Here is a 27,914-nt window from a genome sequence, read left to right as displayed (position 1 = left end):
TGTGTATGTTAGAATTTTGTTCTACATCCTTCTCCAGCTCTGTCCAGAACTGTCTGTTGTGATCCCGGTCATAGCAGTCGGTGGTGGTAGCTGGGCACCATCTAGCTGTACTGGACTCAGTCTGGTGGAGGCCTTGGTAGCTGTGGTCGTTAGTCCTTTGGACTAATCTTTTCCTTGTATCCTGTTCTCTTCATTCTTCCTTGCTCCGGAAGGGGTGAGACCAGTGGAGTATCTTAGATGGCTGCTTACAGGCGTTTAAGACCCCAGAAGCTACTCACCAAGGTAGAATGTAGAACATTATCTTTATAACCTGTATTATACCAGTTGAGCTAGATGTTCCCCGAGACCATCATCTGCACAGCCCTCTGCCCAGCAGTTCAGTCCCTCAGGGAGTTGGGATGTGTCTATGGAGCTTCCATGACCTTTCCTTGTACAAGTTGTGCTGGTTTCCCCAGTATTGTGTACTGTCTCACCCTTCACCAAAGATACCACCTATCTATTGTCTATTTAATATCCCTCCCCCACCCCTCCCATCCCTCGTAACCAACAAAGATTGTTACTTTTTGTGTGTGAATTTTTTCATGGGTTTTTAAAATAGAGGTCTCGTGCAATATTTGTCCTTTTGTGATTGACTTGTTTCACTCAGCATAATGTCCCCCAGTTTCATCCATGTTATGAGATGCTTCACAGGTTCTTCATTGTTCTTTATCATTGCATAGTACTCCATTGTGTGTATGTACCATAGTTTGTTTATCCACTCATCTGTTTATGGGCATCTAGGTTGGTTTCCATCTTTTTGCTGTTGTGAACAATGCTGCCGTGAACATGGGTGTGCATATGTCTATTCGTGTGACAGCTCTTATTTCTCTAGGATATATTCCTAGGAGTGGGATTGCTGGATCACATGGTATTTCTATTTCTAGCTTTCTAAGGAAGCACCATATCAAAATGTTGGAGTCATAAAATTTAACAGATGCTTATTGGATACCTGTTAACAGTTAGTAATAAAACTTAACTAAGATAGATATCAGTGTCTGAAACAACATTTGTCTCCAGGTTATCTGACTCCAAACCTGTGCACTCACATGACTGTATTACCAGACTACAAGTCTTGTACTTATATACATATTTAGAAGAGGGAAATACTTATTTAGAGAAGTTAAAATCTTTCCAGCTGAAGAGATCAGAGAAAGCTTTATAAGGGAGGTAGGACTTGAGTAAAGCCTGAGAAGGATAGGTAGGCAGTCCCATAGACAAAGGAGTATTTCGGAAAGAATAGGATAAATGACTCCGAGACAGATAAAGGATGTATAGGACACAGTGAAGCAAATGCTAGTTTGACTAGTGAATAGGGTCATCATCTCAGGGAAGTTGTAGGAGATAGGGCTGGAAAGAGGTCTAGTATTAGGGTAGGCTAAACTGTTGAACAAATAGAACCCAAAATATAATGATTCAGACATAATTTCTGTTCATTCCTTACCCAGTGGGACAGCTCTTCTCCATACAGTCATTTGGGTACATAGGCTAACATTGGCTCTTCTGTCTTACGGCTTTTTCAACCCCGACTGTCATGTCATTATCTGTATTCAGCTAGCAGAAGGGGAAGGAGCACAGAGAAGCAGAGGAGAGAATTTTATGATCCAGTCCTAACAGTAGGACACATTACTTGCTCTGGAATTCAGACCAAAAAAAACTTTATAACTTTTTAAAATAAAACTTTTTCAAAGCAAAAAAAGACATAGTCACGAGGAGGCGGGGCCAAGATGGCAGAGAAGTCAGATGCTTCTGGTGGACCTTCTTACAGCCAAGACCCGAAAAGAACAAGTGAATCTAGGAGCCCTGAACATTTAAGGCAAAATTGAGGAACCAGACTGAGTTGCAGGGAGAGGGAGAGACAGTTTGAAAGCAGCAAGGAGTTGCCAGACCTGACCCGGCGAGAGCCTGAGCCCTTCAGGCCTGATCAGCTCCAGAGTGAGCGGTGAGGCAGGCAACCAGCCATGCTCGGGAGGCATGTTTTCCGCACAAGGAGAGACCCAGCCACTGAAAGTCTATACAGCCACCCAGAACCAGTGAGAAGCAGCCCTTGATTGGTGAAAGATATGTACTTGTGTATAGTCTATTGCGCGAATCAAAAACACAAGCCTTAGGAAAAAACTTCTTTCTCATTTACCTCCCTGCTGCTTACTCTGTACTGGGTCCCAGGCTGGCTTCAGCAATTGCCAAGTCCCCTGGGCTGGAAGTAGGATCTGTTACGTGCCCTGAGCCATTCTCCCTGTCTTGGAGAGTGAACAAATTAAAAAATGGGAAAAAATAAACTGCTGGCTCCCTTAAGCCAGGAACCCAGGGTAGGCACAGCTCCTTTGGGTAGGCACAGGCATAAGGGATCCGTGGACATTGAGTGCCTTTTACCCCTGCGGAGACTTGTGTGGGCCTATTTCAGCAGCGTAGGCCCTCATTACCACAGTACATCGGGGTATATACCTGAAGTCTAACTTCAACTGTTTCAGCTGTGAAGGGGGAGGCTCTTGACATTTGACACTGCTCTGCTCACTATGCAGGTTCTTCACCTGTGCATATCAGGGACCTCAGGACTGGTGGCTCCACCCACACCACCTAGCCACCTGCGAGAGGGGCCCATGAATAAGAGGTGCCCTCCCACCAGTCCTTACAGCCAACAGCATTAGGTGCTCGTAGTCCAGCTGCAAAACCCACCCACCTACATGCTGTAGGAAACAGGGACATGTCTTCCTCCTGGACACTCGGGGGCGGCCATCAGCCCCCTGCCTTGCTCAGAGTGTGTCCCACTGCTGCAGCCAGATGCCTGTGCCTACACCAATCACCCATGCTTGTCTAGGACTGTTTGAGTGAGAGCTTACACCACACACTTGGTGGCTATCTACCTGGACACCTGAGCTGAATCCATACAGGAGGAGTGGGTGGACTCCTGAGCTCACATACCTAGTAACAGATCTGACCACCTGGTGACAAGACATTAGAGCTTCAAAGGTGCCAATAATCAAACTAGCTCATATGAGCAGCCTATTTAGGCATATCACAAGAAAACAAGAAGCTAGGACACAGTAAGCAAACATAAAATAAATATAAGAACTTACTGATGGCTCGGAGACAACAGTCAATATCAAATCACATAAAGAGGCAATCCATGAAGGCTTCAGCGAGCTCCCAAAATAAAGAAACTAGAAATTTTCGAGAGGAGGAAAATTTCTTGGAATTACCAGAGGCAGAATACAAAAGATTAATATACAGAACTCTAAGAAGTTAGGAAGGAAATCACACAAAACGCAGAACACACAATAGAGGAAATTAAAAACATTAGAGAAGAGCATAATGACAAATTTAACAGGCTGCAAGAATTCATAGAGAGAGAGCAATCAGAAGTCCAGAAGCTTAACAATAAGATTTCAGAATTAGACAACTCAGTAAGTCATAGGAGCAGAATTGAGGTAATGGAAGTCAGAATTAGTGAGACTGAAGATAAAGCACTTGACACCAACTTATTTGAGGAAAAATCGATGAAAGAATTTTTAAAAAAATGAAGAAACTCTAAGAATTATGTGGGACTCTATCAAGAGGAATAACCTACGAGTGACTGGAGTACCAGAATGGGGGGTGGGGTGGGAGATGATAGAAAATACAGAGAGAATTGTTGAAAATTCGTTGGCAGAAAACTTCCCTGATAACATGAAAGATGAGAAGATATCTTTCCGAGATGCTCATCGAACCCTACGTAAGGGAGATCCCAAAAGAAAGTCACCAGGACATATTGTAATCAGACTTGCCAAAACCAAAGATAGAGAATTTTAAGAGCGGCTGGAGATAAACAAAAAGTCATCTACAAAGGAGAGTCAATAAGAATAAGCTTGGACTACTCAGCAGAAACCATGAAGGCAGGAAGGCAGTGGGATGACATGTAAAGCCTTCAAGGAAGAAAACTGCCAGCCAAGAGTTATATATCCAGCAAAACTGTCTCTCAAATATGATGGCAAAATTAGGGCATTACCAGATTAACAGAAGTTTAGGGAATTTGCAAAAACCAAACCAAAATTACAACACTAAAGAAGTCCTCCAGTTAGAAAATCAGTAACATTAGATAACAACCCAAGACTAGAACACAGGACAGAGCAACCAAATATCAACCCAGATAGGAAAGACACAAAAGTAAATCAAAGCTAAAACACTGAAAACGGGGAAACAGATGTCAATATGTAAAAGATGACAACATTAAAACAAAAAAGAGGGACTTAAAAAATGTAGACAGATTTTTCATATGAAGAGGAAGTCTAGCTGATATAAAGAAATAAAAGGCTGGTATAAACTTAGAAAAATAGGGGTAAATATTAAGGTAACCGCAAAGGAAACTAACAATCCTACAAGTCAAAATCAAAAACTAGAAAAACAGAAAGACTCAGCAAACACAAAATCAACAACAAAAAGGATGAAAATACGTAATGAAAAATGACTCAGCACAGAAAATTAAGTGGAACAAAAAAATTGTGAACAACATACAAAAAAGCATCCAAATGACAGCACTAAGCTCATACCTATCAATAATTACGCTGAATGTAAGTGGACTAAATGCACCAACAAAGAGTGACAGAATGGATAAAAAAAAACACGATCCGTCTATATGCCGCCTACAAGAGACACACCTTAGACTTAAGACAGAAACAAACGAAAACTCAAAGGATGGAAAAAAATACATCAAGCAAACAGTACTCAAAAAAGAGCAGGAGTGGCAATATTAATCTCTGAGAAAATAGACTTTAAAGTAAAATCCACCACAAAGGATAAAGAAGGACAGTGTATAATTATTAAAGGGTCAGTACACCAGGAGGACATAACTATAATATATATTTAGGCACCCAACGACAGGGCTGCAAAATACATAAACTGTAACAGCACTGAAAAGAGAGAGAGACAGCTCCACAATAGTAGTAGGAGACTTCAACACGCCACTTTCGGTGAATGACAGAACATCCAGAAAGAAGCTCAACAAAGACACGAGAGAGCTAAATGTTACAGTCAAACAACTTGACCTCACAGACATATACCGAACACTCCACCCAACAGCAGCCAAGTACACCTGCTTTTCCAACACACACGGAACATTCTCCAGAATAGACCACGTTAGGTCATAAAGCAAGCCTTAACACAATCCAAAGCATCGAAATATTACAAAGCATCTTTTCTGACCATAAAGCCATAAAAGTAGAAATCAACAACAGAAAAAGCAAAGAAAAAGCACTAAACGCATGGAAAGTGAACAACAAGTTGCTCAAAAACTACTGGGTTATAGCAGAAATTAAGGATGGAATAAGGAAATTCATAGAATCAAATGAGAATGAAAACACATCCTACCAGAACTTCTGGGACACAGCCAAAGCAGTGCTCAGAGGTCAGTGGATAGGAATAAATTCACACTTCCAAAAAGAAGAAAGGGCCATATTCAAACCATTAACCCTGCAACTGGAACAAGTAGAAAGCTGCAAGAGAAGTCCTCAGGTGCCCGAAGAAAGGAAATAATAAGAATGAGAGCAGAATTAAATGAAATAGAGAAACAGTTGAAAGAATTAAGAAGACCAAAAGCTGGTTCTTTGAGAAAAGATCAACAAAATTGATAAATCATTGGCCAAACTGACAAAAACAGGAGAGGAAGCAGATAACCTTTGTAAGAAATGAGATGGGTAATATCACAACAGACCCAACTGAAATTAAACAAATCATAACAGAGTACTGTGACAAATTGTACTCTAACAAATTTGAAAACCTACAGGAAATGGACAAAGTTCTAAAAACTCACTACCTGCCTAAGCTAACACAAATAGAGTATGAACAACTAAATAAACCCATAACAAAAGAAGAGATTGAAGAGGTAATTAAAAAACTCCCAACAGAAAAAAAGCTCTTGCCCAGATGTCTTCACTGGAGAATTCTTCCAGGCTTTCAGAAAAGAGTTAACACAACTACTACTAAAGTTATTTTAGAACATAGGAATTGATGGAATACTCCCAAACTCATTCTGTGAAGCCAGCATAACCCTGATACCAAAACCAGGTGAAGACATCGCAAAAAAAGAAAATTACAGACCAATATCCCTCATGAAATTGAAGCAAAAATCCTCAACAAAATTCTAGCCAATAGAATTCAGCAACATATCAAAAAAATAATTCACTATGATTGAGTGGGATTTACACTAGGTATGCAGGGATGGTTCAACATTAGAAAAACAGTGTAATCCATCACATAAATAAAACAAAAGACAAGAACCACATGATCTTTTCAGTTGATGCAGAAAAGGCATTGGACAAAGTCCAACACCCATTCATGATTAACACTCTCAACAAAATAGGGATAGAAGAGAAATTTCTCAGTATAATTAAGGACATTTATACAAAGCAAACGGCCAATATCATCCTAAATGGAGAGACTTTGAAAGCATTCCCCTTGAGAACGGGAACCAGACAAGGATTCCCTTTATCACCACTCTTATTCAACATTGTACTGGAGGTCCTAGCCAGAGCAATTAGGCTAGAAAAAGAAATAAAGTGCATCCAAGTCGGTAGGGTCCCTGCACAGAGAAGCTCCTAGTCTGGGGGAACATTGATGAGAAGGCTGACAGAGAAAGCCTTCCTCTGCAGCTGATGCCGTGAATTTGGACTTCTAGCTTACTAGACTGTGAGAAAATAAATTTCTCTTTGTGAAAGCCATCCTCTTGTATTTCTGTTGGAGCAGCCCTAAGTGACTAAGACAGCATCTAATCTCTAAAATCTATAAGATACTGCAAAACCTCAACAACAGAAAGACAAATAACGTCATTAAAAAATGGGCAAAGGATATGAACAGTCACTTCGCCAAAGAAGATATTCAGGTGGTAACAGACACATGAAGAAACGCTCATGATCTTTAGCCATTAGAGAAATGCATATCAAAACTACAATGAGATATCATCTCACTCCACCAAGGCTAGCAGTAATCCAAAAAACACAAAATAATAAATGCTGCAGAGGTTGTGGAGAGACTGGAACACTTACAGACTGTTGGTGGGAATGAAAAACGGTACAACCACTTTGGAAATCGATTTGGTGCTTCCTTAAAAAACTAGAGATAGAAGTTCCATACTATCCAGTTATTCCTCTCCTTGGAATATATGCTAGAGAAATAAGAGCCGTCACGCGAATAGACATATGCACATCCATGTTCATTGCAGCACTGTTCACAGTAGCAAAAAGATGGAAACAACCTAGGTGCTCATCAGTGGACGAATGGCTAAATAAATTATGGTATAACCACACGATTGAATACTATGCAATGATAAAGGACAATGATGAAGCTGTGAAATATGTTATAGCATGGAGGAAGCTAGGAGTCATTATGCTGAGTGAATTTAGTCAGTCACAGAAGGACAAATACAAATATTGTATAATTCCACTGTTAAAAGAACTCAAGAAAAGGTTTAAACACAGAAGACAACATTCTTTGATAGTTACGGGGGTGGGGAGGGAGGGTGAGGGTTATTCAGTAAGTAGATGGTAGAGAAGTATTAGGTGAAGCGAAGGACAACACACAGTACAGGGGAAATGATATCTGGACTAAACCAAAGCTAAGAAGTTTCCTGAATGCAGTCAGACACTTGGAGGGACAGAGGATCAGGGGTAGGGATCTGGGGACGATGCTTTCAGGGGACATCTAGGTCAATTGGCGTAACAAAGTTTATTAAAAAAATGTTCTGCACCTTGGGTGAGTGGCGTCTGCAGTCTTAAAAGCTTACAAGTGGCCGTCTAAGATGTATCAATTGGTCTCAACCACCTGGAGTAAAGGAGAATGAAGAACACCAAAGACACAAAGTATTAGCCCAAGAGACAGAAAGGGCCACATAAAGCAGAGACTTCATCAGCCTGAGACCAGAGGAACTAGATGGTGCCTGGCTACCACTAATGACGACCCTGACAGGGAACACAACAAAGAGTCCTGGAGGAAGCAGGAAAAAGGTGGGGTGCAGAACTCAAATTCTAGTAAGAAGACCAAACTGAATGGTCTGATTTGAGACTGGAGGAATCCCGAAAGCATGGCCCCCGGATTCTCTCATCAGCCCAGAACTAAAATAATTTCCATGGCCAACTCTTCAGACAGGGATTGTACTGGACTGTGGGACATAAAGTGATACTCGTACGGAGACCTCTTAGCTCAGGTAGATACAAGAGACTGATCGGGCAGCTTCTGTCCAGAGTTGAGATGGGAAGGCAGATAGGGTTAGGAGCTGGTTGATTGGACAGGGAGAATCACGGGTGGAAAGGAGGAGTATGCTGTCACAGTATGGGGAGAGAATTAGGGTCATAGAACAAAGTACGTATAAATTTTCGTATGGGAGACTAACTTGAAAGGTAAACTTCATCTAAACTACAATAATTAAAAAGAAGAACATAGTCACATTATCACAACTAAGTGTAATGGAGACTGGGAAGTATCATTTATCACTTAAGACCTCTTGAATTTTATCCAGAACTCTGAGGACTGGGAATATATATGAAGAAAGTAAATCTTTGGGGTGATTCTGTTTAGAGAATTGACTTAACACCACAGTTAATGGTTAGAACTGCTAACTAATTGGATGTCTTATAGTTCTCAACGTCAACATGTTGAAATCTCAAATTCACTATCATCTCCCTACTCAGCAGACATAATCTTCCTGTATTTACTACCTGTGTTACTAATATCAGTGTTCTCATTTACCAAGGCAAAAATCCTTCTCCCATCTAATCAATAGCCAAGTCTAACTGATTTTCTTGTCTAAATATCTTTATAATATCTCTGCTTCCCTCAATTCTCAGTAATAGTATCCCAGTTCAGGCTGTCATTCTCTTAATTTTCATTTAGTTGAACTCTTAATGTGTTTTAGTGAGGTTTCATGACAGCCTTTTACAGAACGGGCTCACAAAACCCTGGTGGCATTGTTTTGCCATTGTGAGGCCCCAGACATATATCGGAAATAAATTTTAGGATACATAGATAGATATTCCTTAATGGGAAAGGGTATTAAGAATCAGGGTTTTGTCACAGATTTTACCCCTTAATGTTATTATAAATTAATTTAAAAGGGATGTTTTAAAAAATTTTAATTGTGCAGATAACTTCCTGGTAAAAGGAAGAAGAAATTACAGGTTTAAGTTTGGTATGAGTTGAAATTGACTCAATGGCAGCAGGTTAGGTTTTTTTTTTTTTTTTTTTTGGTATGCTTCGAATTAAACAATTTCGAGTACCATACTTTTACACAAAGAACACATGCATTATACTTTCCTTGCCAACTGCACAACACTCCCCACACATTATTTTTGTAAGCGTGCTGTGCCAATTTCTGCGCGTATTATGTATGGACATGTTATTTACGTGGGTATAGTTTTTGCAAGAAATATGGTAAATATCTTAGAGGGGAAAAAATCCAACTATAGTAATAGATTAATGGGTTTTCTGAGTTATTAATCATAATGGTCAGAGAGGTTTAGTGACCCTGAGAAAGTCTGGTGGAAGCTATAGAGCTCCCCAGAAAAATGCACGTACACAAAATATTTTGTTTAACCGTGCAGCGTTTTGCAAATATCCTGAAGCCCAGCCATCACCCCAGGCTAGAATGACTGTCATAGATGGTTCTTTGACACTGATTTGTCATTGCATTAAAGGGTATATCAAGGAAGGTATTAAAAATAACAAACAAAGAATAACTAGAACTGGTTTTAAGAAAAACAGCTAACATCAGAAAAGGACATTCGGGTCTGCGTTATGATCACAGACAAAAGTTTAACACTTTTAAGTGTGCCTTCATTAACCAAGTGTAAAATGAAGAGCATGGAACATTAAAGCTAGAAAAATTTGTGTTACTGAGATCTAAGTTAATTTAATAAAGTACTAGTTATTGAAGTAGGAACATTTTGAAACCGATTGTTTCTGAAAAGTAATAGAAACTTGGAAATAAGTTACTGTTGTATAAGAGTGTGATCTGTTCACAGTTGGGAAGGCAAAACAATGTGAAGATGTCGGATCTTCCCCATACTAGTTTAACGGAATTCATTGTTCATCTGGAAAAATAAATCAGTAAAAAGAAGAAAGCGAGGAACAATTAACTGTCTGATACTAAAATACTGTAAAGCTAGAGCACTTGAAACATAAATATTTATGAAACATTTTGGTTGACCCAGAAATAGCCCTTCTACAAGTAAAAATTTAATAAGGAGAGTTAGACTGTAATGATGTAGAAAGGGAATCCTTTGTTAATAAATGCAAATTGGACAATTGTGTAGAAATATGGGAAAGTCATGGTTTTTTTCCTCACCTCACTTCATAAGCTCAGATGAATTCCAGAGTTAAATGTAAAAATGCAATTTGTAGAAATAACTATAAAAATAGAAATATTTATTAAACCAGTAAAGCCAGGAAGACTTTCTAAACGTTTAAGTAACAGAAAATATTAAGGGAAAATGTAAAGAGATTTAAGTACCTAAAAATGTAAAGCATAGATAAATTTCTGAATTGCAACAAATTTGACACAGCTCATGCAAATACACACATATAAAGCTCATACAAATATGCACACACATGCTTATATAAAGCTCATACAAATAAGAAATCTACCAAGAGCCCCTAAAAGAAATACTACAGTCCCCCAAAAAAGGTAGTATATACATAGTAGTATAACTGTGCCAAAACCAATACCTAGACAGGAATTCACAGATGTTAGTGTAAGACAGTAGTTTTTTTTTAATCCTACATGAATTGATAATGGTTGTATTTTCCACACAGTTCCTATATTTTCCCAAAATTTTTATGAACTTGTATGACTTCTATCATGAAAAAGGATTCATTCAGATGAATTTATGGACTATAAGCAAGTAGGGTGTTTTGATGCAATTTTTGAGATTGACATTGAAGAAATAATCATATGTGTATGGTCATTTGGTATCTAGGTAGAATAAAGCATATTGATCTAACTAGATTAAGGGACTGTTACAGTACTTATCACAGTGATTTGACACTCAGTTTAATTGTTTTTATATTATGTATGTGTATAATAACGCAGAGTGATATTCCTTCTGAAAACGCTTTGAAACATGTGAATTCTCACGTTGGATTCATTGACTGTCACAAAGCTTGTGTTCCTCTTCATTCAGGACAAAGTGAGTATTTTGTCTGTATGAATTAATCATGTTAGCAAATGTGCTCACTTAAGCTCTAAATGTATTTATGTATGTCAGACACCTGATCAATTGCTCAGAAGTTATAAGAGGAAGATTCTGGTCCATCATTGCTACTGTATCCTGGAATAAATCCCTTAATCCTAACATTCTGAGATTTTTACAAATTATTTAGTCCATAAAAATAAAATATAAAGACTTAGTTTTTATAAATCTGTTGATTCTAGCTTTTACAAATGAATCTATTGTGCTTTAATTGGCGTAGCTATTTATTCAACATATTTTTAAAGTTTAACTTTTTAAAAATAGCTAATAATACATTTATTTAGTTCTAGATAAAAATACACGCACACATTTTGAAAAATCTCCTTCTCGTGCAAACCCCATTATGTAATCACTGTTATTTTTGTTTACCCTTCCAGAGTTTCATTGTGCATGTATAATCTATATGATTTCATAGCCTTTTCTACCTCTCATCTTTTATACAAAAGGTAGCATACCAATACATGTTGTTCTACACCTTGAATTTTTCAGTTAACATTATGTCTTGGGGATATTTTCTTATTATTAAGCTTTTTTATTAGTCAGAGCTATATATGCACACAATTAAAAGGTTGAATAATTATAAAGGTTTTTAAAGACAAAAAGCATTACCTGTCTACCTGATTATTATTTCCCCTTTAGTTCTGTTAGTATATTGAATTCAGCAGTATTTGTCATGACCAAGTTGGGTTTACTCCAGGAATGCAAGTTGGTTTAACATTCAAAAAACAATTACTGTGATTGATGATAAGTAACAGATTAAAGGAAAAAAATCATAATGATCATCTCAATAGCTGTAGGAAAAACATTTGATAAAATTCAACATCTGTTCATGATTAAAACTCTTAGCAAAGTGGGAATAGAATGCAGTGTCCTTAATGTGATTTTGATTATCTACAGAAAATTTTCAGAAACATCACACTTTGTGGTGAAATATTGAAAGCCCAAGGTGGGAAACAAGATAAGAATTCTGACTATTACCACTTGTATTTAACATTCTAGCCCGAGGAACAAGGTAAGAAAAGGAAATGGTAGAAGGATTAGGAAGGAAAAAATAAAACTATCATTATTTTCGGATAACATGAATGTTCTTTCCAAAATAGCATGCTTGTAGTGTATCTTCATATTTCAGTTTTAGACAGTATCCATTGACTTCCCAGTAAAGAAGGCAAGGATTGAGCTTTCTTCCCCCTCTACATTCCCAGAAAACACAGGCACTCCTCTTTACCCTTTCCCAACAATATAGTTATGTCTTAATTTTATTTAGATCAACGAGTTTCTTTAAGACATTCAAATACATAATGTTTCATCATCTTGAAGTTTTGTCCAGAGCCTTCTGATACCTTAAACTGGTCTTTTTTGCCCTCCACACCTGGAATACAACTTTTGTTCTAGAATTTCCTTTCACCATACATCCTGAGGTTATCCTTTATTGTATCATAGAGTTGTAAGTTCTAAATTAATTTATAATTTAACATACTGATTGTTTAATAGATAGACTTGCTATAAAGTTCATTTTTGATAAAATATAAAAGTGGCATCTTAAATTGGGAGAAAAAGATGAACTATTTTTTTTTCCATTAGTGTAAAATGATGTGTATATAAAATTACTCATTGCAACATTGTTTATTATAGCAAGAGATAGGAAACAGACCAAATGTTCATCAGTAGGAGTTTGGTTAAATTACTGGATATCTGTAAAATGAAATTCAGTGTAGCATCAGAAAATAATAAGGAAGCCATGTGTGTACTGATGGATCCCTGGGTGGTACAGACAGTTTGTGTTTGACTGCAAAACTAATGGTTCGCAGTTTGAACCCACCCAGTGGCACCACGGAAGAAAGGCCTAGCAATCTGCTTCTGTAAAGATTACAGCCAGTAGAACCCTTATGGAGCAGTTCTACTCTGTAACACGTCGGGGGGTCACCACGAGTTGGAGTCGACTCACTGGCAATGGGTTTGGTTTTGGATATGTACTGATATGGAAAGACCTCCGAGCTTTAGAATTAAAAAAAAAAAACCCAAAATGTGTACTATATATAGTATACTACCATTTATGTTTTAAAAAGCGGGGATGAGGGGCAGGAATATACACACACGCAATATCTCTAGAAGGCTACACAAGAAACCACTTATCTTGACTGCCCCATGTAAGGATGATTTGGAAACAGAATTTGTCTTTTCACAAAAATAAATTTTGTTTCTTATTACCGTTCACAAAAATAAATTGAGTAATTCTGAGGTACTGCTAGGAGGCCCTGTGGACATCACATAACTCTTGTGTTCAGCAGTGTTGAGGAGAAAGTAAGTTATCTTACGAAGATTTACTGTGTCTAGAAACATTTTGTGTTTGGCTATTTGGTATTCAAAAAAATTTAGTTGTTCTACTTTTTGTTTTTCCTTTAGTGGAAAGTAGCTGTAGAAGGCCATCTGCAGAAGAAACTCATGAAGTAAATTCCAAAGCAGCCTTACTACCGGTTTGTACATTTCAATTAAACAAAATGCTTATTTTAAAATAAAATTTGAAAGAGTCTCTGGGTGGCATAAATGGTTAAGCACTCATCTTTTAGCCAAAAGGTTGGTGGTTTGAACCCACCCATACGTGCCTCAGAAGACAGGCCTGGTGATCTGCTGCTTAAAGGCCACAACATTGCAAACTGCATGAAGCAGTTCTGCTCTGCACACGTGGGGCCATCATGAGTCAGAATCGACTCAACGACAACTAACAACAACAAAATCAGATTCATAAAATAGATTTTGTTTAGAGAAGAGCAAAAAGAAGTGATATCTGAGATTATGTCAGGCTTTCAAAAAGTTTTACCTTTAGAAAACTAACATCACCGTATGGTAGCAGTTACAGAAAAGAATTTCTTCCTGTAGTGACCAGTCAGGAATTTTTGAAGAAAATTTTATACATAAGAAAGAAAGAAAGGAATTTTTGTGTGAGTTAAAACTAATTATGTGAATTCATTCCTAGCCAACTGTGTTAATTTCTGATTTTACAAACACCTGTAAAAGCAGACACTGGCAACCAAGGCAGATAGCTGGGAAGAAGGCAGAAAAATTACTCCCTTACAGTTAATTGTAGAAATCAGTGCTCATAATTATGATCCTGATTCGTCAAGAAAATACTAATTTATATTAAAAATATATCTGTTCTGCTGTAAGGATATAGATTGTATTTTTAAAAATTAGTTATAAAAGAATTATTTCAATGGAGAAAAGACACTAGTGAAAACACAGAGTTTCACAGTAACAAGTCCTTTTTGTAGGGACCTATGCTGAACCTAAGCTGCATAATTTTGTCACCGATAAAGCCCCATTGAAGATGACCTCACAATGCCAAGTTACAAAACTCGCGGGAGTCAACTCACACAAACAGGAGTAGACCCTTAGTAACATAAGATAGTAGAATTATTGGTTACACATTATGAAATAATGTTTAACTGATTAAAGACCTAAGAGAGAGTATTTAACAACATGACAAAAGGAAACTGTACTGTTAAAAAAACTTGGAAAATTTGAAGCAAAAAATCTAGATAGAAATGCTTTGTGGGTTAAATTACAGATAAGTCCGTTGCCATGAAGTCAATTCCGTCTCATAGCGACCCTATAGGACAGAGTAGAACTGTCCCATAGGGTTTCCAAGGAGCTGCTTGTGGATTCAAACTGCTGACCTTTTGGTTATCAGCCAGTCTTTTAACCACTGCACCACCGAAATAACAGATTAAGCACAGCTAAAGAGAGAATTAGTAAATTGGACTGGACTGCAACAAAGAACTATTAAGTAGATGGAGAATATGTTACAGGAAAAGAGACATGGAAAAATACATCTCATTGGCCTTAATAGAGTAGATAGAATTTGAAGAGATTGTGAATGACTCAGAATTTTCCAAATTGATGAAATATGTAAGATTTAAATTCAGGACTCATGAGTCCCAAAGAAGGGAAGCAAAAATAAATGCACGCCTAGAAATATCATTAGAAGAGGGCAGAGTGAAAAGCATACGTACACACGCATAGAGCTGCTGTGAAATATGCCTAAATGTTAGTAATGACTATCTTTGTTCACAATTTGCATGATTTTAATTTTCATCTTTATACTTAGTTGCATTTTTCTTTTGACAAGGAACCCATATTATTTTTAAAATCATAGAAATGTTTATTTTAAAGGAATAAAATTGTCATTAGAAACAAAAATTTTAAACTACTGACAAAGAACTAGAAATACTATGATTATGTTTTAGGAAATAACACTCATGAAATTTTCTTTATTTCACCTTGTGGAAAAGCTTTCTGGTAGTTAAATTCATTTATTTTATTAGTTCAGCTGTGTGAAACAAAGATTTCATATTTACTTTTCAGCCCTTCATTCCTAAAGTATACTATAGGAAACAAAATGGGTAAACAGTTATGCTTCATCCAGAAATTTTTTCTTTATGTTTTTTTGTGTGTGTTTGTTTTTGCCAAAGGATTGGTTACAAGATACACCGTCAGACAGACAAATGTAAGTAAGCTTTCTTCATCCTTAGTTTGAGAAGTATCATAGTTATTGAATGTTGTCCTTTTTTCTGCTCTTTGCGTTCTCTCTTCAATGTTCCTTTATCTGTGGGTGATAATTATTTATTCTTGCATCTCTTGTCTTTACATTTACTATGAGTTAGTGTGTAAATTTAAATTTATTATTTTATATAGTTATACTATAATTACGGTTCATCATATAATTAGAACTCTCTTGACATCTTCCATGTAATGATACAGGTATGATTTTATATTCCTGTTTCCAACTTGCTCTTGAGTAAATTTGTTCAAAGACATAGTCTGAGACTTCAGCTTCACACTCGATAACTTCTCTAGTCATCATTATAATCAACAGACTTTGCACCTGTTTTTTGGAAAGTTGTTTGATGATTAGAGCAGTGGTAGTCCGTATACAGTAGAAGACCTGTGTATAGGGAGAGCCACTAAATGCTGATGTGGTAATCTAGGACCACAGTGGAAATAAAGACAATCTGACAGATAACCATCCCTGGGGAAAAAAAAACATTTAGTAACAGATTTGACATAGAAGGTAAAGAAGAATCCAAGGTAACTTCTCTGTTTCTAGCCTGGAAATTAGTATTTTAGAATTCTAAAGGACATACAAAAAAAAAGAAGTCTTGCTTTGACACTTATTGGATGCTGGAAGCATGATGGAGTTACTCTTGAAAAAGAAAGCCAGTTTGAGGGGAATTCTTATATAGGCCACAGTGTTTTTTCTCCTTGTATGCATCAGAAATGGATATGAATATATAGAGAAGGAAATAAGACAGGTGCCACATGGGATAACCAGTTGTTCAAATTGTTTGGGTATCCTGGCCCTGAATGGCATTTGGAAGCATTAACTAATTTGAGACCTCCTTAGAATCTTTTAAAACCAAAGCCTTAGATACTTGAAGTCGATTTAATTCAGGCATCTAACAAAGGACAGCTTTCCTGCAGAATCTTGACCCATAGAACTACCCAGAAACGTGCAGCTGGTCAGCATACTTTGGGTGCTGAGAAAAAAAGAGGTTTATTAGCCAGCAGGCAAAGGGATTGTGCTATTATGTTATTAGGTGCTGTTGAGTTGTCCGACTCATAGCAACCCTTTGTACAACAGAATGAAACTCTGCTTGGTCCTGTGTCATTCTAACAGTCGTTGCTGTATTTCAGCCCGTTTCAGCCACTGTGGCAGTCCATCTCATCGAGGGTCTTCCTCTTTTTCAATGACTCTCTGCTTTACCAAGCTTGATGTCCTTCTTCAGGGCCTAGTCCCTCCTGATAACATGTCCACAGTATGTGAGACAAAGTCTTGCCATCCTCTCTTCTAAGGAGCATTCTGGCTGTACTTCTTCCAAGACAGATTTGTTCATTCTTCTGGTAGTCCATAGTATAGTCAATATTTTTTACCAACACTAGAATTCAAATGTATCAATTCTTTGGTCTTCCAAAGAGTATGCTAAGGTCAAAAATATTTTACTGTAAGAAAATATTTCTACTATTAAGGTGAAAGTCATCAGGAGAAGTCAGATTCAGATAGAATATAAGAGCAGCAAAGAGACTTCAGAGGTCCTTTGCTCCAGAAGGCCTTTGTGGATCTTAGATGCAGAAAGGCTGCATCTTGAGCAAGGCCACATATCTGTGTAATGGAAGAGCTAATCCTCTAACCTGTTTTTCTTGATTTCCATTCCACTGCCTTCTACTACACCTGTCTCTCTGATACACACTGGATTCCATGGAATTGATGGATTAATTAATGGATTAATCAGCACCAGCTCCACTTGGTGCTGATGTACATTGTTATAAATAAGTATATTCAATATTGGAAAAAAATCTTTCCTGCATTGGAAATTGAGTTTTGCAGAATAACATCTATTTACTGTTCTCTCAGTTCTTTGTCTACCAATTAAAGTATTTTTAGAATCCTGTAGTCATTTCAGAACATTGTTACAGCACCGGAAGGAATCTCCACAAATATAAGATGTCATGGAATATTTTACTGTATTAGTATTGATCCTTCAATTTGTCACTGAACTACTAATTTTATTTATGTAGGCTTGGAGATATAAGTTGTTGATAAAATAAATACACATACGAGTATTTTATGTATAAATTTGGGACTGACATAAGTTTGGAAATGACAAACATTCAAACAGAAGTGACTCTGAATCTCAGGATTCCTTTAATAATGTTACATTAAGTTATCAAGATAACTTCATAAAATCTAAAAATTAGATGATAGCCTAAACTAAAATTGTGATTCAACTTACACTATATTTTTTGGGTGTTTCTCTAGGCCATCTGAAGAAGGAACATTAAATGGTGAGTCCATGTAATAGATTTCATGTGAAAAATTGAGAATAATGTACAATCTTTACTAGCAAATACCACATTATTCTAGGTAAGGAATTTTAGAATTAATCTTTGTAAAGGGTCAAGGAAGTTGAAACTTCCTCCCTTGAACAGTTTCTCTTTAGTGTAGATGTTTTCATGAACACGTGAGCTCAGTGTGTGAATGATAATCTCTTTATTGTTACCCCCTCCTCTTCATCCCCAGTACCCAGCCTGCTCCTTCTTTTATAATCCCTGTTTTAGTGAATAGTATTCTTCAGCTAGGTGAAACCTGACAGTTAGCCTTGACCACCTTGCTCTTTCACTCAAAGAGTTCTGTTGCATTTACCTTTTAAATATCTCTAGAATCCATCCTCTACTATATCCACTCCTGCTTCAGTTCAGACTGTCATCGTTTTTTAAACTTTTTCTTTAAAAAAGTTTAAATAATATGCATACAGAAAAATGCACAATTCATAAGCCCACATCGTAGTGAATTCTCCAAAGTTAGCATACTCATGTAACCTCAGCATCCAGGTCATAGAACAGATTATTACGAATATTCCAGTTCCTTTCTGCCCCCTTCTTGTTATAACCTCTGCCCCTAACTAACACTGTGGATTGATTTCGTCTATTTTGGTACCTTATATAAATGAAATCATACAATATATACTCTTTTGTATCTGGCTTTTTCCTCGTAACATATGTTCATGAAATGTATCAGTATTGCTGTGTATCGTGGTTGTTTGTGCATCTCACCACTATACAGTATTTCCTGTGTGAATATATTAAATTTATCTGTTCTGTTATTGGGTAAGAAGCCCTGGTGGTGCAGTGGTTAAGAACTTGGCTGCTGAACAAAAGGTCGGCAGTTCGAATCCACCAGCCTCTCCCTGGAAACCCTATGGGGCAGTTCTACTCTGTTGTATAGGGTCACTATGAGTCGGAATGAGCGGTAATAGGTTTGGGTTTTGTTGTTGTTGTTTTGGTTATTTGACAGCTATTTCAGTAGCTTCCAGCTGTTACGAACAGTCTTGTACATGTTGTTTGGTAAACAGACATATTTTCTGTTGGGTATATACCTAGGAGTGGAATTGCTGAGTCAGTGAGTATGCTTGTGTTTATTGTTAGTAATTACTGTCAAATAGGTTTTCAGAGTAGTGGTGCCAGTTTGGATTCACTTCCTCTAGTTTCACTACCAATCTATCTTTATTCTTCCACCGAAATGATTTCTTCTAACAGATACAACCATGTCACTCCTCTGCTTTACATTTTTCTCATTGTCATTGGGTAAAATCCAGTGTCCTTTCTTAGCATGACGTATTACCAACCAATCAGTTGCCATTGAATGGACTGCGATTCATGGCGACCCTGTGCGTGTCAGAGTGGAACTGTGCTCCATAGATTTACCAATGATTGATTTTTCAGAAGTAGATCACCAGGCTTTTTTTCCGAGGTATCTCTGGATGGACTCGAACCTCCAACCTTTTGGGTAGCGGCCAAGTACCTGAACCATTTGCACAACCCAGACAGTGCAATTCAGTATTCCCTGCTTCTGCAGCCTTATTTCCTACTGGTATGCCTATATTCTTGATCATTAATTTGCAGCTTTGACTGAATACCCAAATCACTTACAGAGAATTCTTTGTTTGATGACACATATCTACAGAATTAGAATATCTTAGACAGTAGATAAGTGATAACTTCAGTGAAGGGTAAGACAGTACACAATACTGGGGAAGCCAGCACAACTTGTACAAGGAAAGGTCATGGAAGCTCCATAGACACATCCAGACTCCCTGAGGGACTGAATTGCTGGGTGGAGGGCTTTGGGGACCATGGGCTCGGGGGACATCCAGCTCAATTGGCATAACACAGTTTATAAAGAAAATGCTGTACATTCTACCTTGGTGAGTACCGTCTGGGATCTTAAAAGCCTGTGAGCAGCTGTCTAAGATACTCCACTGGTCTCACCCCTTGGGGAGCAAGGGAGAATGAAGAAAACAGGATACAAGGAAAAGATTAGTTGAAAGGACTAATGGACCACGACTACCACAGCCTCCACCAGACTGAATCCAGTACAACTAGGTGGTGCCTGGCTACCACCACGGACTGCTCTGACAGGGATCGCAACAGAGGGTCCTAGACAGAGCTGGAGAAAAACGTAGAACAAAATTCTAACTCACAAAAAAAATCAGCTTTATTGGCCTGAGAGACACTGGAGAAACCCTGAGAGTATTGTCCCCGGACACCCTTTTAGCTCAGTAATGAAGTCACTCCCAGGGTTCACTGTTCAGCCAAAGATTAGACAGCCCCATAAAACAAAACAAAACGTGACTAACGGGGCACAGCAGGCCAGGGACAAGGACTAGAAGGCAGGAGGGGACCTGAAAGCTGGTAATAGGGAACCCAAGTTTGAGAAGAGACAGTGTTGACATGTCATGGGGTTGTTAACCATTGTCATAAAACAATATGTGTACTAACTGTTTAATGAGAAACTATTTGTTCTGTAAACCTTCACCTAAAGTTCAATTTAAAAAAAAAAATTAAACTGAAAGAAAAAAAAAGTTCTTACAAGAGAAAATGTTTGCAAAACACTGCATGCTTCTCCTTGCCTTGGAGATTATCAGTATGTATTAGCTCTGTGAAGATTTACAGCAAAATAAAAACCACAACCCCCCCCCCCACCAAAAAAAAAAAAAAAGAATATCCTAGAGTGATATCTGGGTAGATGTATGGTCAAAAGCTCCGCAGGTGATTCTAATACACAATTGGTATTAAAACCCTGTCCTGTTCACGCTAAACTACTTGTGTTTCCCAGGTGTAGCATGCACTTTAACACTTGGCATTCCTTTGTAAATGTTGCCTGGAACACATCACTATCTTCCAAACTCCTCTCTTTCCCCCCTTCTCTTCTTTTGAGACAGCCTTCAACCTCATTTGAACCAGGAGGCATTAGATAACCCTCTTTTATAGTTTTATACTATACACATACACATATATGTATACTTATCGTGACAGCATTGAAACTGTTGACTAAGTTCCTTCTCCAGCTAGACAATAGATTCCTTTTTATTTGCATTCTAGAAACAGCGTATAGCAGATCCATTTCTTTCTCTTCTTCCTACAGTTAAAAGTAGTCCTCAAACATAATTTAGGGATGCGGAGGCTTTTTTAAAATATGTTTCACGTCCTAAAAGTTCGTTTCTCATGGACTCTATACCTGTAAGAAAAAAAATTATAGTTCTATAGCTCTGCTAAAATGGTTACAGTGGTTACATGGCCACAGGCCCCAATCCCCAGAAGTCTAAAATAAGAAGAGATTGTTTTCTTCTCTCAGTGGGACCATGTGAGAAGAATGTAGTTTGTGGCAGGAGTTAAGAGAGTGTGAGGCATCACATGCTTCTTCCCTTCCTGATATGTGTGTTGTGACTGCCAGTCTGAGCCAGTGAGAAAGGGTGATACAGCACACGACGGACGTAGTCTGTTGTTTACTGTTTTTAGTTTTTGTGAGAAGAGGTATCATGAAGGATTATTCTGAAACTTAAAATGATTATATGACAATATCTGAGCAAAAACTGATGCTCACTAGTACTTTGAAAATGTTCTCGTTTATTTGTTTACCGTTTTAGGTCTCGCTTCCCCGTTTAAGCCAGTTATGGATACAAATTACTATTACTCAGGTCAGTAATATTAAAAATAAAATTTAGTAATATTTTGAACTTTTAGACATTTCATTATTTCTCTCTCACTTTTATGCAGCTGTGGAAAGAAATAACTTGATGAGGTTATCACTCAGCATTCCATTCACACCTGTGCCTCCAAGAGGTAAATAAGAAAAAAAAAGGGAAAAATAAACCTTTACTAATACTTGGTTTTTAGCTATCACATGGAATATGAGTGCGGACAGAAATGAGGGATCACATTAAGAAGTGTCAGTTTCATGTAAATTCTTCAGTAGTCTTAAGTACTGCTAGAGTCAGGTATGCATAAAGAGAAGGAAGAAGCATCATAAGTACTAAATTCCTCTCTTCTGGCGTATCTAGAAGCAGTGGTGTATTCTAATTTAGAAAAGCTCTTTGATCCATTGTCTAGTAATGAAAGTGTAGATAAACTGGTGTCACAGGGTCTGTGGAACTGATAACGGAAACCTCCTGTCTAAAAGTTTTACTCAAAAGTATTTAGAATTGTAGTTTATTTCTAAAAGTTTTTCTCGAAAAATATTTTTCTCCAGAAATATGGCAGTATATTCTTGATTTTTCTAGCATTTGTTGCTCTTAAACGTCTTAATATAAAACTACTACTTGATCATCTCATCTTCTATTCCTTAACCAAAGATGCTAGGCAAGTTTTATTCTATTTTGTCATTTTTAATGTCATAATTTGAGCGTAAAATGTGTCCATTCATGTTGCAGGTGAGCTTGTCACTGTGTATCGCTTGGAAGAGAGTTCTCCCAACATACTAAATAACAGCATGTCTTCTTGGTCACAGCTAGGCCTCTGTGCCAAAATAGAATTTTTAAGTAAAGAGGAGATGGGAGGAGGTTTACGAAGAGCTGTCAAAGTACAGTGTACCTGGTCAGAACGTGATATTCTCAAATCAGGACATCTTTATATCATCAAATCTTTTCTTCCTGAGGTGGTTAATACGTGGTCAAGTATTTATAAAGAAGATACAGTTCTGCACCTGTGTCTCAGAGTAAGTGCCAGTGAGTGCATTACCAAGCAAAAAAAGTGGACCATAATTTGAGCTTTGTGTTTTTACTTCTGAAGTATGATACAGTAAATATAATCTTAGTTTAAATTTAAGTTCAGCAAGATTCTCCCCTCACCCCCTATTCTGTAGGAGATTCAGCAACAGAGAGCAGCACAAAAGCTCACATTTGCCTTCAACCAGATGAAACCCAAATCCATACCATATTCTCCAAGGTAAATCTTTTACATTTTTCTGGAGTCTTTTAGTATTCTATGGATAGCAGTATCGATCTTCATGACTGATGCTGAATAATTATTTAGCTGTTTTACAGAGCAATTAGAATTTTATTAACAAAACTGATAGTAATATTTATAATTATTTTCCGTAAGGTTCCTTGAAGTTTTCCTGCTGTATTGCCATTCAGCAGGACAGTGGTTTGCTGTGGAAGAGTGTATGACTGGAGAATTTAGAAAATACAACAATAATAATGGTGATGAGATTATTCCAACTAATACACTGGAAGAGATCATGTTAGCCTTTAGCCACTGGACTTACGAATATACAAGAGGGGAGTTACTGGTACTTGATTTGCAAGGTAAATTTATTAAAATATTGCTAAGGGTAAAGTGTGCAGTAGGTTCTCACCTATTCATGTGATATGAATGATACATAGAAAACTGCTCACTTACAGATAGGTAAAGTCTTACACAGATAGAAGCTATTTAAGAAGGCAAGTCATTCATAGCCATGAGAGCCCTAAATAGGGGGATCTGACTACCGTAATTGTTGTTTAGGTAATGCAGATGCTTTGATAAACAAAAATATGTGAAATTCCCCTACATTTACATGTGCAGCCTTCAGTCCTTTAAAAGTATAAAGAACGTTCCTGTAACACAAAAGCCAAGTATCTCCCTTGTTCCTGGTGTTTGTTATCTGTTACTGCAGGTTAAACTACTACCTAAAAGCAACCACCATTTTATTTGTTTAGTCTTCTGTGGTTCAGGAATTTGGACAGTGCTGTCACCTGGGAGAGCTTAAATGGCGGAAACTAGCTGAGATAGCTTGACTAGAGTCATGTTTTGAGGTCTCAGTTCATTGTCAGCTGAATTCCTGCAGGTGGTCTCTCCATGTGGCTAACTAGTTTGAGCTTTCTGCAGCATGGTAGTCTCAGGTGTTGGGCTTTTTATATGCCAGCTGGCTTTCCCCCAGAAAAAAAACAAACTCTTAGGACTAGGCCCAGAACTGGCCCAGATCCCTTCTGCCACATCTTACTTGTCAAGGCAGTTAATAGAAACAGCCCACGAGAAGAAATAGATCCCATCACTTGATGGGTACAGCAGCATGTATACAGGGAGAGAAAAATATAGCTATCTTTATAGACAGACTTCTATCATATACAGACAGTCCCTGGGTTATGAACGAGATTCCTTCCTAAGTCTGTCTTTAAGTTGAATTTGTAGGTAAGTTGGAACAGGTACATACGGTTCTTATTTAGTGTCAGTCAGATGTTCGTCTCAGTATGTAGTATGTATTTTACCTTTCTGTGCATATAAAACACTTAAACACTTCCAAACCAAGCAGTGTCTTCATGGGCGTCACAAGTAGTGAGTGAATTGTGTCCCCAAAAAAGATATGTGAACTTGGCTAGACCATGATTTTCAATATTGTGTGATTGTCCACCATTTTGTCATCTGATGTGATTTTCCTAAGTGTTGTAAATCCTACCTTTATGATGTTAATGAGGCAGGATTAGAGGCAGTTATGTTAAAGAGGCAGGACTCAATCTACAAGATTAGATTGTATCTTAAATCAGTCTCTTTTGAGATACAAAAGAGAGAAGCAAGCAGACAGACATGGGGACTTCATAACACCAAGAAACAAAGAGCCAGGAGAATAGCACATCCTTTAGATCAGGTCCCCTGTACTGAGAAGTTCCTCAACCGGGGAAGACTGATGACAAGGCCCTTGCCCCAGAACCTTCCCCTGGAGCTGGCACCCTGAATTTGGACTTCTAGCCTCCTAGACTGTGAGGGAATAAATTCGTTAAAGCTATCCACTTTTGATATTTCTGTTTTAGCAGCACTAGATAACTAAGACAGTATTTAACTGCTTTATGGCAGCCCATTCTTAAGTATGAGTTGTCCTTAAGTCAGACATTCATAATCTGGGGATTTACCTTTATGTAAGGAGCTCTGGTGAGACAATGGTTAAGCCCTTGGCTATAAACCGGAAGGTCGACAATTCCAACCCAGCAGCAGCTCCATGTGAGAAAAGACCTGGCAGTCTGCTTCTATAAAGATTATAGCCTAGGAAATCCTGTGGGGCAGTTGTCCACTGTCACACAGTGTTGCTATGAGTTGGAATCAACTTGATGGCACACAACAACAACGACAGTATTATATATATGAAAGAATAAAAAAGAAATTCTGTCTGGGAGAGGGCAGCTTTGCCAAGAGTAGTTTCTAACCAACTTCACAGCAGGGGCAAAGGAAAAGTTAAATTGAGCCATTTTCTAGCTCTACCTGGATAATAGTTTCACAGTTTAGCTTCCAAAGTCTTTCTCCCTAAAGAGCAGCCTTATTTTCAAATGTAAATACAGATCATATTTTAAAATCACCTAAGAATATTTGTTGGAATGATCATTACTCTGACTCTTTTCATTATGCAGATACAAATATAAAAGATTTGTTGAAAATTGAATAGTTGGTATTGATTCAGTGCAAGACTGAAAATCTGTATAAAAATAACTTTGCTTTCTGTCATTTGTTGTTGTTCTGTGCCGTTGAGTCAATTCGGACTCACAGTGACCCTATATGACAAAATAGAACTGCCCCATAGGGTTTCCTAGGCTGCAGTCTTTATGGAAGCCAATTTCCACATCTTTATCCTGTGAAGTGTCTGGTGAGTTCAACCCGCTGACCTTTTGGTTAGCAGGTGGGCACTAACCCACTGCACCATGAATTTCTGTATCAGTGTTACTAATAATAAAGCTCATATTTTTACCTCCATCTGCCTACTCTTCTATCTCAGTTACTTGAAAATTCAGGTAGAGATGCAGCTAAAATTGGTATCTAGAAGGAAGTTTACAGCTTCAGATGTATGTTTTTGTCAGTAGTTCATCATTTTATATAAATGATTACGTGGTACATGTAGTGAAAACTCTGATGTATAATATTAGACCAATCCAATTAAGTAAAAAAAGTCTTTATTAAAATATATTCTCAAGTAAGTGTCAGTTTCCTTCAAGGATGCATAGGAACTGAAGCCAAAACAGATTTTGTCTGATCTGTTCTGATTTAATTAAAATAATGGTAATTATTTTCAGTAAGCAAATTGTGATGTTCTCTGTATAATCAGTGTGTTCATTCAGCCATTTTTTAATAGATATATGTTAGATGTTACTACAGACAAGTTAAACAGTATAGAGATGTATGAAGGATAAATTACGTTTTCCCATCCCTCCTTACTGTTCCTCTGCCTCTGTGAAAATAAATACAATAGAGGCTTTTTTTCTTTCTTTTTTTAACCATTTGGTTTCATTGTAGTGGTTTTCTCCAAAACGGGGGCATGTTTATACACACACACGCACATATTTTTTTGTTGTTGTTTACTTTTTTTACATAATAATGTGTCATGGATGTCTTCTAGGTGATTACTCATATATCTCAGTGATTCCTTTTAATAGCTTTACGATAGTCTGTAGGATGGAGGTGTGGCATGGTTTATACTCCCGTATTGATAGACATTCGTATTAATAGAAAAAAGTACACTTGAACAATTTAACACTGTGATGGTTGATGATGCTGTAAAGTCTCTCAGGACTTTTTATTACGCAGATACCAATGTTTACATGAATTATGTCTTTTTTATATATACATATATAGGCGTGGGTGAAAATCTGACTGACCCATCTGTGATAAAAGCAGAAGAAAAGAGGTAATACTGAGTTAACAATTTCATTAAGACATTTTCATTATTTTAAATCCTGCATTTCTGCTTGCATAATATGCTTTTTTTTTTGAACTACCAATTCCACAGATCCTGTGATATGGTTTTTGGCCCAGCAAATCTAGGAGAAGATGCAATAAAAAATTTTAGAGCAAAACATCATTGTAATTCTTGCTGTAGAAAGCTTAAACTTCCAGGTAAACATTTTCTTAATCAGAATAATGTATAACTTTTAACAGAGTTGATTATAGTAATACCTTATCAGGCCAAAGACACAAAGGTTTGATTTCTAAATGGCCTCTAATTGTGCCAGCTTCAGCTACTCCTTCACAGATGCACATTGTTGGATATAAATGGAACAAACAGGAAAATACAAATGAATCTGTGATTTCTTTCATTACTTATAAAAACAAAGTTCATTCATTTAATAAATATTTATTATGTGTCTGCTGGATGCCAGGAATTGTGCTTGGTTTTTGAAATATGGTAGTGAAGAAGACAGGCATAGTCCCATCTGTCATTGAGTTTTAGTTGAATGTTGAATACTGACAAGGTTTATGGGCATGTGCAGGACTGTGGTAAATACCAGTCTACAGGAAGAGGAGGTCAGACTGCTATAGAACATGTAAGCTAGAGGAAGAAGAGGTCAGACTGCTGTAGACATGTAAGCATGTTAACTCAAACTTTGAGGTCAGGGAGTACTGCCTGGGGGAACCGACATATTTGTCTGGACCTGAAAGATTAGTAGATGAAAAAGTTAACCTGGCGAAGAGTTAGGAAAAGAGTACCCTATGAAGCAGCAACAGGAACTGCAAATATATTTTTTCATGATAGTAACATCATCTTTATATTACTGAATTGCATATTATGGCACAAACCAGTGGTTTTCTTCCTTTGGTGTTCCTCAGAATCCCCTGTGGAACATTTTAAAAGTAACAGATGCCTAACACCCATCGATGAGCTGAATTTTTTTTTTTTAATTTTTTTCATTGTACTTTAGGTGAAGGTTTACAGAACAAATAGTTTCTCAAACACTCTTACACATATTGTTTTATGACATTGGTTAATAAGTGCACGACATGTCAACACTCTCCCTTCTCAACCTTTTTTTTTTTTTTGGTGAAAATATACATAGCCAAAGATACACCATTTCAAAAATTTCTACATGCACA

At 37.4% G+C, this 27,914-nt stretch overlaps 1 protein-coding gene across 7 annotated transcripts in view; it reads left to right on the top strand.

The window, feature by feature from the left end:
- Positions 1-27,914, top strand: part of TRPM7 (transient receptor potential cation channel subfamily M member 7) — a 176,138-nt gene that overhangs the window by 140,694 nt on the left and 7,530 nt on the right. For 6 of the 7 annotated variants that reach the window (XM_023732465.1, XM_023732467.1, XM_023732466.1 and 3 more), the window contains 11 exons: positions 11,090-11,186; positions 13,653-13,723; positions 15,719-15,753; positions 18,064-18,089; positions 21,731-21,781; positions 21,861-21,926; positions 22,514-22,797; positions 22,945-23,027; positions 23,184-23,389; positions 26,679-26,730; positions 26,833-26,939. In XM_023732465.1, coding sequence (XP_023588233.1) covers positions 11,090-11,186; positions 13,653-13,723; positions 15,719-15,753; positions 18,064-18,089; positions 21,731-21,781; positions 21,861-21,926; positions 22,514-22,797; positions 22,945-23,027; positions 23,184-23,389; positions 26,679-26,730; positions 26,833-26,939 — 1,078 coding nt within the window. Of the gene's footprint in view, positions 1-11,089; positions 11,187-13,652; positions 13,724-15,718; positions 15,754-18,063; positions 18,090-21,730; positions 21,782-21,860; positions 21,927-22,513; positions 22,798-22,944; positions 23,028-23,183; positions 23,390-26,678; positions 26,731-26,832; positions 26,940-27,914 lie in introns of those variants that run through there. The other variant, XR_002824320.1, reaches the window with a different exon arrangement.

This window comes from Trichechus manatus, unplaced genomic scaffold (assembly GCF_000243295.1).
Source record: "Trichechus manatus latirostris isolate Lorelei unplaced genomic scaffold, TriManLat1.0 scaffold00052, whole genome shotgun sequence".
Taxonomy (NCBI): Eukaryota; Metazoa; Chordata; class Mammalia; order Sirenia; family Trichechidae; genus Trichechus; species Trichechus manatus.
Note: the sequence above shows the minus strand (reverse complement) of the source record. Positions and strands in the feature narration are given on the sequence as shown.